Genomic DNA, 11,972 nt, shown 5'->3' with positions numbered 1-11,972 from the left:
GGGCCAGGTCGATTAGAAAGGCTTGCTCGTTGAAATGTTTCAGGGAGCGTTTGACAGTGATGAGTGGAGGTCGTTTGACCGCTGACCCATGACGGGTGCAGGCAATGAGGCAGTGATCGCTGAGATCTTGGTTGAAAACAGCAGAGGTGTATTTAGAGGGCACGTTGGTTAGGATTATATCTATGAGGGTGCCAGTGTTTGCGGCTTTGGGGTTGTACCTGGTGGGTTCATTAATAATTTGTGTGAGATTGAGGGCATCAAGCTTGGATTGTAGGATGGCTGGGGTGTTAAGCATGTCCCAGTTTAGGTCACCTAGTAGCACGAACTCTGAAGATAGATGGGGGGCAATCAGTTCACATATGGTGTCCAGAGCACAGCTAGGGGCTGAGGGGGGTCTATAGCAGGCGGCAACGGTGAGAGACTTGTTTTTGGAGAGGTGGATTTTTAAAAGTAGAAGTTCAAATTGTTTGGGTACAGACCTGGATAGCAGGACAGAACTCTGCAGGCTATCTCTGCAGTAGATTGCAACACCGCCCCCTTTGGTCGTTCTATCTTGTCTGAAAACGTTGTAGTTAGGGATGAAGATTTCAGAGTTTTTGGTGGACTTCCTAAGCCAAGATTCAGACAAAGCTAGGACATCTGGGTTGGCAGAGTGTGCTAAAGCAGTGAATAAAACAAACTTAGGGAGGAGGCTTCTAATGTTAACATGCATGAAACCAAGGCTATTACGGTTACAGAAGTCATCAAAAGAGAGTGCCTGGGGAGTAGGAGTGGAGCCAGGCACTGCAGGGCCTGGATTCACCTCTACATCCCCAGAGGAGCAGAGAAGAATGAGTATGAGGGTACTGCTAAAAGCTATAAGAATTGGTCGTCTGTGACGTCCAGAATAGAGAGAAAAAGGAGCAGGTTTCTAAATCTAAATGCCTTAACTCAATAATTCCTTGTGCTTGCAATTTTATTTCATAGTCACTGGACATTGTTCTCATATTCACTCCCTACCAAGAAAAGTTACAGGAAATAAGCAGCAGGAGAAAACATCCCAAAGTGTCGCACTGTCAACGTGGTACCCTGTCGCACGTGTTGTTTCTGGTGTTGTGGTTAGCTTGCTAGCTAACAGAAATTTGACAGCTCATTTGCCAGACACAGAGTGGTAACTTAGCCCTATAAAAATGTAACTATTCGTGAGCTAACTAGTGTCGTATCTGTTTTGACTACCTCCATATAACAATTATTCCTCTTCATAGCCCCCTATCTCTCCAAATTCAGTCACTTCTTCTGAATCACACAACTTGACAGATACTCTAGCAAATAAAATACATCGCAATGAAATAAGTTATTTCACCAAACTCGAGATTTTCACAGTACAGATTTTCAAGTTTCAAACTGTTAGTTACAACGGTGATATTAAAACAATTACGGAAAGGACAGCGTGTCACCTTATTAGTCAAAAATAGTGACAGTTTACTTTAATACACACACACACACGTTTCTATAGCGACAGTCCACCTTTCACGGACGTAAATCCACGTTGGAAGAAACAGCAGTTTCCTATTGGTCAGTATATCTTGAGATTCTCTTTTTTTCGCTTCCATGTATCAATTTCTCAAAAAATATTCCCATTACAGTATCTGCCAGTGTCAAACAAGCTTGCAATTTTGTTTCTGAGCTTCATGATAAGCATATCTATTGTGTATGTATTTTTCTGTAGTGTGGCTAGTATGTTGCTATATGAGGAATGAAACCGGTGCCAAATGAAACCGGTGCAGCATGTGTCTGGGTACGTATATCCATCGCGACGTGGTATGCCACGTCACCATTAAGAGACACATGTGTTGGTGTTGTTGTTTTGGAATGGCGTTTGCCTGACAATTTTATAGAAATCTTGTACTTTTCGGTCGGTCTAAACGACAGTATCATCTCCACAATGTTACCAACTGAGGGCTTTACGTGTTTCCCCGGTCAGATGTGGGACAGAGTGTTGTCAAAGGTAAAGAAAGCGGTGGTTTTCATGGACGACAAGTGTGCTGAGAGTCTTCACTGGAACGGTGGAGCTACCAGTGTATTTGAGTCTGGTGCTCGTAATTTAAAACCGTTTTCGAGCTTCGAAGCCGGTGGTGAAAACGAACCAAAGGCAGTGTTTGTGGTGAGCACTTTGCTCAAAGGGAGAACAGCTGACATTATACAAGACATCGTTGGCCTCAGTCATTTTCAGTACTGTGTCGTTTTCACCACCGTAGCCCACTCCATACACCTCCTCGCTAACAATGTCACTGCTGAATTAGAGGGGAACCCTGTGTTCGAGCAGTTTGAAGATAAACTGTGCGAATGGATGGGAGATATGAATTACACCGCGGAAGTCATGCATGCGCCGGTGGTCTTTGCTCCCGTGTCACCACAACTCCTTCTCGCGCCCACCTTCGCGCACCTGTTCCCGCTGCTGCCACGGGACCTCGAGACCATCAATATAAAGCGCCCAGAGAAGAGGAGGTTCGGAAGCTTGACTGATGTTGACTTGCACTCTCTTTCACCGGAGCTGCAGATTGAAATTAAATCTCTAGCCTCTGCGGTGAATTCCATGTTTGAGTCCACCAGCACCCGGGAGGAGAGCTTCGCCTTGGGTCCAATGAGCCGTCTCATCGCTGGGGAACTTGCCAATCATCCTCAAGCCAAGAACCGCAGAAAGACAGCCCCCAATAAAGCATCCATCGTCTTCATCGACAGGACACTGGATCTAACAGGTGCATAACACAGCCTTGTACAACTACTGATGCCCATAAATATGTCAAGCTGCAGCCGAGTGCAACATTCACACTTTCCGCATGTCAGAATGATTTAATTGCTGCACCTCCCTGCCTAACAGAAAGGGCATTTGATTGTCACACTTCCTTATTCCATATTCTATTCACCTTAAGCACAGAATTAATTCATGTTTACATGGACCTTGTTTTTGGTTTAAATCTCTCTCTGTTTTTCCTTGTCCTCAGGGGCTGCTGGTCACCATGGTGACAGCTTGGTGGAGAAGATATTGACTGTGCTGCAGCCTTTGCCAGGACACACCACTGATGTGCAGGTGGACATGCTGGAGCTCACTAACCTGCAGCGCATCCCTGACTCACAGCCTACCCTGGCTCCAGGCTGCCTCGCACAGACCCAGTGAGTACATCTGTGCTGGAGCAGTTATAGCAAAACATATTATACTACTGTTGAAAAGTCCAATATCACATGATTCATATACTATATGATAGTTCACTTTTATGGACGCTGGAAATACTTTTTTGAGAATCTATCTGGGATTTAAATATGGATGGAGCGAGATATTGTAAGGGCTAGGGTTAGGATTTGAAAGAGTTGCAGATTGGCTGGGCCTATAATTATATTTCACGTAGGCACAGGGGATATAGAAAAGGCAGAGACTAGAGAATGGGTTTTGTAAGTTTATCTGACCTAGGTCACCTCTGATCAGCAGTCATTATACTGCTGTAACTGTTCTTGTTTTCTCATAATTTAAGCAAAACTTTGCTTGACTTGCAGGCCTTTCTGCCCATGTCATTTCCTTTGGTCAGCGTTGTGGGTTAATCTGACTGTAGTTCTGCTGTGATGTGTGTTTATCTATCCAAGGCTCTAATATATCATATCTACTGTATAGCAAGGTTTCTAATGTTGCTGTAAAAGAGAATATATTCTCAGTCAACTTACCTGGTAAAATAAGGGTAAATAATATATGTTTAGGTTCATTTATCTTGGCCCACAGGGGATAAACAGGTTTGTGTGTTGTACTGAATATCTCTCCTTTCTCTCTCTTTCACCCATTCTCTCTCTCTCCCTCTCTCTCACCCACTCTCTGTCTATTGCTCTCTCTTAATTGTTTTTCTCTGAGTCTTTCTCAGTCATTCTCTCGCTCTTTCACCCTCCCCTACCCCTGACGTTTATGGGGGAACACATGACTTGTATTAAGTAACAGAGGTTCAGTGGAGCTTGCCTCCAGTCTGGCCATTGGGTGTGCACGTGTTGGCCTCTTATGGTGAGGCTGTTGTACATGGCAGGGATTAGTCCTAACATCATGTGTTCCACTCTTCCTCTGCCTCTTCATGTGGTTGCAGGAGGAAAATACTTTCATTGGCTATGAAAACGGTTGGCCAGCTCTGCTCTACAGTATTTTCTAACTCTTGTCTGCCTGAATGGGCACCCGCTCCTACCCAGTGGGTGGTTGATCTGGAATGGAGCAGGCCCTGTTTGAGCAAGGTGGGAGGTTCAGTTCTAATGGAACGGTTCTGCTGGTTCTGCTGGGTAAGAACAGCTCAGACAGGGAGGGTACTGTAGCGTTTAATGTGAGCACATCAGGGGGTAGAGCAGGCCCCACTGACCCCCAGACAGGGGTCTTCATCTGGAGCATTTAGGCTACAACAAGCACCTGCACATTCCCACAGATCTCTCACCATGTGGATGAACTCAACTTACTGTGTCCTGATTAGCAAATCCAGAATGTGTTGATCATTTGGAGGTTCTGGTGGCTCTACAGAAATTCTTGCGAATGCAGCCTACTTCAGACTAGCCATATTGTCTAACATCCAAAAAGGGGATTGAGGTGAGGGACAAAGCTGCTGTTTGTTGACCTGGATTGGGAAGCAGACCTTTGGGGGTGTTAGGCTGTATTAGATAGTATCCTCTTCCTTGCTATCAGTTTTTAGCATCAGCATTCAGACTTTCATCAGAGAGCGACTCCGAGCCAAATGTGTTATCGCAGAGAGCAGTCGGGAAGGATGGGATCAGCTATCTCTCGCTGTCTCTCATACACACACACAAGTGGAGATAGCAGTAATAGGATGATCTCGCAGCCAGGGGTTGTGGTGTCTGTAGGGGCTGAGTGTGTGATGTGTGCCAGCAGGAGCATTATTGCCTTCCCTATCTCAGAGCAGATGGGCCAGTTGACTCTTATCACAGCTGTTTAGGAGATTGAAGCGTAGCTCAGACACACTAAGGTAAAAGCACCTGGAGCTCCTGGCCCATTTTACACTCTCAAAGAACATTTGTTCACTGTGGAGTGAAATTACAATCTTTTTGTCTAAAGTTGTAATGTGTTTGTCTATACCGGATACATAGTTTAAAGTTTTTAATGTCACAAGTACAGTGAAAAGCCTTTCTTGCACACTCAAAAACCAACAATGCAGTAATCAGTAACAATGTAATACTAGAAAAAACATAGGAGAAATAAGAACAATTATGAAGAACAAATAGAATGGTGAATGCAGCATCAGGCTGGTTCCACTAGGCTAATAACTTTATGCACATGTTTTGATTTATTGATGGAAGGCTTGGGATCAAGTCTGTATAGATTGGCTGTGTAGCCCTGTTCATATGATACAGGTACAGTATGAATTGTTATGCTTTGCTGGTTATGGGGCCCAGCCAGGCTACATAGTATGATTGGCTGTATTATGAAATCCCTCCCAGTCAGCATTGATATGATTTGTGTCTGACTGCCTCGTCTTACTTATGTAGCAACATTTTAAATTGTGTTTTTTACATTGGATAAAAGTAGACTCGGAGCTAGAAAATGGTATATCATACACTACAGTTGAGGAATAAACGGAAAGTATTTCTGCTTTTAAAGTTCATTAACTTGTAACCCCACTTTTGAGAAAATGTCCCATGAATGTTTTTGGTACACCTACTGGAGACCTGTACTTTGTCTACACCCATTCAGCATTGTTCACACCCTCTTAAGCCGTAGCCCCACCCATCTCTTTCAGGATTCACATGTGAGGCCATGTGCTAAACAGAATGAGTAGTTTAGTAAACAACCAAAGATTTCAAGACTAAAAGTGGTAAAAGTAGTAGCCTACAATAAGGAAAAACTCCTGGTAAAAAAATACACTGTTCTTCACATTGCCATCTCTGGTAAACACACACTATATCAAATATCATATTTATTTGTCACATGCACAGGATACAGAAGGTGGAAATGGTACAGTGAAATGGTTACTTGCATAGTAGCAATAAAAATAATTACAAATTATTAGATGAGGCTTACCTGATACACTTGTCTAAATTGATGGGTCATGTGAAAGAAATGCTATATCCACCCCCAGCCACATAGCTAAGTGGATGGGTCACTATTGTCTAGACATGTACAGATGTTCATGAAATACAATAGATGGCCCTAATCACCCTCAGACACACCTGGCTAACTTGATGGGTCATGTAATCATCTGCTGAAGTGGAGTCTTTTATTTAGACATGTAGCTAGCTAACTAAACAATGAACTGGCATAATCCCAACTCGTACTACTGCCAATACAAACATTGTCATAGCTGTAGTAAGAATCTCCAGGTAGCTAAAGAGCTAACCAACTAGGTTCAATATTAGTTGGTTAACATTAGGCTATAACTAGCAATGCAAATTTTTTTTTCTGATTCAAATAATATTCCTATACAGATCATACACATAACATTAGCTAGAGAGCCAGCAAGCTAACATTCGCTAGATAGCTAATAGTGCGCTTTAATTTGCAGTGAAAATGACTTTCTGTCAAAATGATGATATCTGAAAATGTATCTAGATTCTTACCCGTATACATGGCTGAACGCTTCACTGCAGACTGGAACCATTTAACTCTGTTTTGTTTGTAGCTACATCTGGTTGTCCAGCGTTGTGTCAAGTCACTCTTCTTCCAATTGATTTCTCGATAGCACCTGCTAAATTCATGGCATCAATTTTGTTGAGAAAAGCTGTAAAACGTTTTTGTAGTTCTCAATGGCTAACGTTATCTTTCAAAAACGGTGCGGTTGAAAGGACTATCAACATACTGAGCATCTCACGTTATAGACAGAAGTATGCTACATGGCAGACCAATCCAAACTCATCTCCCGGCATGTCCAGCCCATACATTATCTCAGCCAATCGTGGTTAGCGTGACAGTTCCTGTATTTTTCCATGGCTAAACCAACTAGACTCATAACTTTTACTATTGTATTCATATTTACAGATGGAATACAAGTTTGTTATTAAAGCACATGAAAATTCATGTTCCAGAAGGCATTTATTTTAAAAAAAGTATTTTGATAAAAAAAATAGTTTACTTTCAAATACTTCTCCTGTGAAGTAGTGACGTGCGACGTGTCTAGTTTCCCGAAACGAGTCACATTTGTTGATATATTCTTGTCAAATCAAAACTCTACTTGTCACGTGTCGAATACAGGTGTAGACCTTACCGTGAAATGCTTACCAACAGTGCAGTTCAAGAAGAGTTAAGAAAATATTTACCAAATAAACTAAAGTAAAAAGTAACACAATGACGAGGCTATATACAGGGAGTACCGGTACCGAGTCAGTGTGCGGGTGTACAGGTTAGTTGAGGTAATTTGTACATGTAGGTAGGGGTGACTATGCATAGATAATAACAGCGAGTAGCAGCAGTGTACAAAACAAATGGAGGGGTGTCAATGTAAATAGTCCGGTGGCCATTTGTTTAATTGTTCAATAGTCTTATGGCTTGGGCATAGAAGCTGTTAAGGAGCCTTTCGGTCCTAGACTTGGCGCTCCGGTACCGCTTGCCATGCGGTAGCAGAGAAAACTGTCTATGACATGGGTGACTGGAGTCTCTGACAATTGTATGGGCTTTCCTCTGACATCGCCTATTATATAGGTCCTTGATGGCAGGAAGCTTGGCCCCAGTGATGTACTGGGCCTTACGTACTACCCTCTGTAGCGCATTACGGTCAGATGCCGAGCAGTTGCCATACCAGCCGGTGATGCAACTGATCAGGATGTTCTCGATGGTGCAGCTGTAGAACTTTTTGAGGATCTGGGGACCCATGCCAAATCATTTCATTTTCCTGAGGGGGAAAAGGTTTTGTCGTGCCCTCTTCACAACTGTCTTGGTGTGTTTGGACCATGATAGTTCGTTGGTGATGTGGACAGCAAGGAACTTGAAACTCTCGACCCTCTCCACTACAGCCCTGTCGATGTTAATAGGGGCCTGTTCGGCCCGCCTTTTCCTGTAGTCCACGATCAGCTCCTTAGTCTTGCTCACATTGTGCTCATTGTTGTCGGTGGACAGGCCTACCACTGTTGTGTCGTCAGCAAACCTAATGATGGTGTTGGAGTCGTGTTTGCCCACGCAGTCGTGGGTGAACAGGGAGTACAGGAGGGGACTAAGTACACACCTGATGAGCCCCAGTGTTGAGGATCAATGTGTGTTGATGGGGCCTACCCTCACCACCTGGGGGCGGCCCGTCAGGAAGTCCAAGATCCAGGTGCAGAGGGAGGTGTAGTCAATGAACAGCAATCTCACATAGGTGTTCCTTTTGTCCAGATGGGAAAGGGCAGTGTGGAGTGCGATTGAGATTGCGTGTTTTGGTGCAATCTCTGTTGATATGAGCCATGCCAAGCCTTTCAAAGCACTTCATGGCTACCAACGTGAGTGCTACTGGGCAGTAATCATTTAGGCAGGTTAGTGCCAGCATCGGTCTGTGGTGGTAAATGGACAGCTACGAACATTATAAACTCAGCAAAAAAAGAAACGTCCTCTAACTGTCAACTGTGTTTATTTTCAGCAAACTTAATGTGTAAATATTTGTATGAACATAACAAGATTCAACAACTGAGACATAAACTGAACAAGTTCCACAGACATGTGACTAACAGAAATGGAATAATGTGTCCCTGAACGAAGGGGGGGGTCAAAATCTAAATTAACAGTCAGTATCTGGTGTGGCCACCAGCTGCATTAAATACTGCAATGCATCTCCTCCTCATGGACTATACCAGATTTGCCAGTTCTTGCTGTGAGATGTTACCCCACTCTTCCACCAAGGCATTTGCAAGTTCCCAGACATTTCTGGGGGGAATGGCCCTAGCCCTCACCCTCCGAGCCAACAGGTCCCAGACGTGCTCAATGGGATTGAGATCCGGGCTCTTCACTGGCCATGGCAGAACACTGACATTCCTGTCTTGCAGGAAATCACGCACAGAACGAGCAGTATGGCTGGTGGCATTGTCATGCTGGAGGGTCATGTCAGGATGAGCCTGCAGGAAAGGTACCACAGGAGGAAGGAGGATGTCTTCCCTGTAACACACAGCGTTGAGATTGACTGCAATGACAGCAAGCTCAGTCCGATGATGCTGTGACACACCGCCCCAGACCATGACGGACCCTCCACCTCCAAATCGATCCCACTCCAGAGTACAGGCGTCGGTGTAACGCTCATTCTTTTGACGATAAACGCAAATCCAACCATCACCCCTGGTGAGACAAAACTGCGAATTGTCAGTGAAGAGGACTTTTTGCCAGTCTTGTCTGGTCCAGGGACGGTGGGTTTGTGCCCATAGGCGACCTTGTTGCCGGTGATGTCTGGTGAGGACCTGCCTTACAGCAGGCCTACAGGCCCTCAGTCCAGCTTCTCTCAGCCTATTGTGGACAGTCTGAGCACTGATGGAGGGATTGTGTGTTCCTGGTGTAATTCGGGCAGTTTGCCATCCTGTACCTGTCCCGCAGGTGTGATGTTCGGATGTACCGATCCTGTGCAGGTGTTGTTACACGTGGTCTGCTACGGCGAGGACGATCAGCTGTCCGTCCTGCCTCCCTGTAACGCTATCTTAGGCATCTCACAGTACGGGCATTGCAATTTATTGCCCTGGCCACATCTGCAGTCCTCATGCCTCCTTGGAGCATGCCTAAGGCATGTTAACACAGATTTTTATTTATTTTATTTCACCTTTATTTAACCAGGTAGGCAAGTTGAGAACAAGTTCTCATTTACAATTGCGACCTAGCCAAGATAAAGCAAAACAGTTCGACACATGCAACAACACAGAGTTACACATGGAGTAAAACAAACATACAGTCCAATAATACAGTAGAAAAATAAGTCTATATTCAATGTGAGCAAATGATGTGAGATAAGGGAGGTAAAGGCAAAAAAAAAGGCCATGGTGGCAAAGTAAATACAATATAGCAAGTAAAACACTGGAATGGTAGATTTGTAGTGGAAGAAAGTGCAAAGTAGAAATAGAAATAATGGGTTGCAAAGGAGCTAAATAAATAAATAAATAAATACAGTAGGGGAAGAGGTAGTTGTTTGGGCTAAATTATAGATGGGCTATGTACAGGTGCAGTGATCTGTGAGCTGCTCTGACAGTTGGTGCTTAAAGCTTGTGACGGAGCTAAGTGTTTCCAGTTTCAGAGATTTTTGTAGTTCGTTCCAGTCGTTGGCAGCAGAGAACTGGAAGGAGAGACGGCCAAAGGAGGAATTGGCTTTGGGGGTGACCAGAGAGATATACCTGCTGGAGCGCGTGCTACAGGTGGGTGCTGCTATGGTGACCAGTGAGCTGAGATAAGGGGGGACTTTACCTAGCAGGGTCTTGTAGATGACCTGGAGCCAGTGGGTTTGGCGATGAGTATGAAGCGAGGGCCAGCTAACGAGAGTGTACAGGTCGCAGTGGTGGGTTGTATATCGGGCTTTGGTGACAAAACGGATGGCACTGTGATAGACTGCATCCAGTTTATTGAGTAGGGTATTGGAGGCTATTTTGTAAATGACATCGCCGAAGCCGAGGATCGGTAGGATGGTCAGTTTTACGAGGGTATGTTTGGTAGCATGAGTGAAGGATGCTTTGTTGCGAAATAGGAATTCAATTCTAGATTTAACTTTAGATTGGAGATGTTTGATGTGAGTCTGGAAGGAGAGTTTACAGTCTAACCAGACACCTAGGTATTTGTAGTTGTCCACATATTCTAAGTCAGAACCGTCCAGAGTAGTGATGCTGGACGGGCGGGCGGGCAGGTGCGGGCAGCGATCGGTTGAAGAGCATGCATTTAGTTTTACTTGTATTTAAGAGCAGTTGGAGGCCACGGAAGGAGAGTTATATGGCATTTAAGCTCGTCTGGATGGATGTTAACACAGTGTCCAAAGAAGGGCCAGAAGTATACAGAATGATGTCGTCTGCGTAGAGGTGGATCAGAGACTCACCAGCAGCAAGAGCGACATCATTGATGTATACAGAGAAAAGAGTTGGCCCAAGAATTGAACCCTGTGGCACCCCCATAGAGACTACCAGAGGCCCGGACAACAGGCCATCCGATTTGACACATTGAACTCTATTGGAGAAGTAGTTGGTGAACCAGACGAGGCAATCATTTCAGAAACCAAGGCTATTGAGTCTGCCGATGTGGTGATTGACAGATTCGAAATTCTTGGCCAGGTCAATGAATACGGCAGCACAGTATTGTTTGTTATCGATGGCGGTTACGATATCGTTTAGGACCTTGAGCGTGGCTGAGGTGCACCCATGACCAGCTCTGAAACCAGATTGCATAGCGGAGAAGGTGCGGTGGGATTCGAAATGGTCAGTAATCTGTTTGTTGACTTGGCTTTTGAAGACCATAGAAAGGTAGGGTAGGATAGATATAGGTCTGTAGCAGTTTGGGTCAAGAGTGTCCCCCCCTTTGAAGAGGGGGATGACAGCAGCTGCGTTCCAATCTATGGGAATCTCAGACGACATGAAAGAGAGGTAAGGAGGGACCCTGGGCATCTTTCTTTTGGTGCTTTTCAGAGTCAGTAGAAAGGCCTCTTTACTGTCCTAAGTTTTCATAACTGTCATAATGACCATTCCACAGGTGCATGTTCATTAATTGTTTATGGTTCATTGAACAAGCATGGGAAACCGTGTTTAAATCCTTTACAATGAAGATCTGTGAAGTTATTTGGATTTTTACAAATTATCTTTGAAAGACAGTCCTGAAAATGGGACCTGAAAATGGGACCTGAGTTTAGATGAGAACTCCCTAGGTAGATAGTGTGGTCTACAGTGGTTCCTCCTTTAAAAGTTGTCATACTGCAGCACACCTTGCAAGCTGCTGCAGCATTCTATGGCATGTTATTTATTTGTCAGACATTTTTTTTACGCTAATGCAAGTTAGTGCTTGTTTGACCACCCGAGGGAAACTTTGAGAATCATTTGATAGTCTCCCA

The 11,972-nt window shown here is 44.4% G+C and overlaps 1 protein-coding gene across 1 annotated transcript in view; it reads left to right on the top strand.

Moving 5' to 3' along the window:
• Window positions 1-1,794: 1,794 nt before the first annotated feature.
• LOC106560266 (sec1 family domain-containing protein 2) overlaps window positions 1,795-11,972 on the top strand; it is a 169,371-nt gene continuing 159,193 nt past the window's right edge. The window contains exons 1-2 of the mRNA XM_014122975.3: window positions 1,795-2,738; window positions 2,985-3,153. Of these exons, the coding sequence (XP_013978450.3) occupies window positions 1,925-2,738; window positions 2,985-3,153 (983 nt within the window). The 5' untranslated portion in view covers window positions 1,795-1,924. The remainder of the gene's footprint in view (window positions 2,739-2,984; window positions 3,154-11,972) is intronic.

This window comes from Salmo salar, chromosome 10 (genome assembly GCF_965601325.2).
Source record: "Salmo salar chromosome 10, fSalSal1, whole genome shotgun sequence".
Classification (NCBI taxonomy): Eukaryota; Metazoa; Chordata; class Actinopteri; order Salmoniformes; family Salmonidae; genus Salmo; species Salmo salar.
This window is presented reverse-complemented; position numbering and strand designations above follow the sequence as displayed.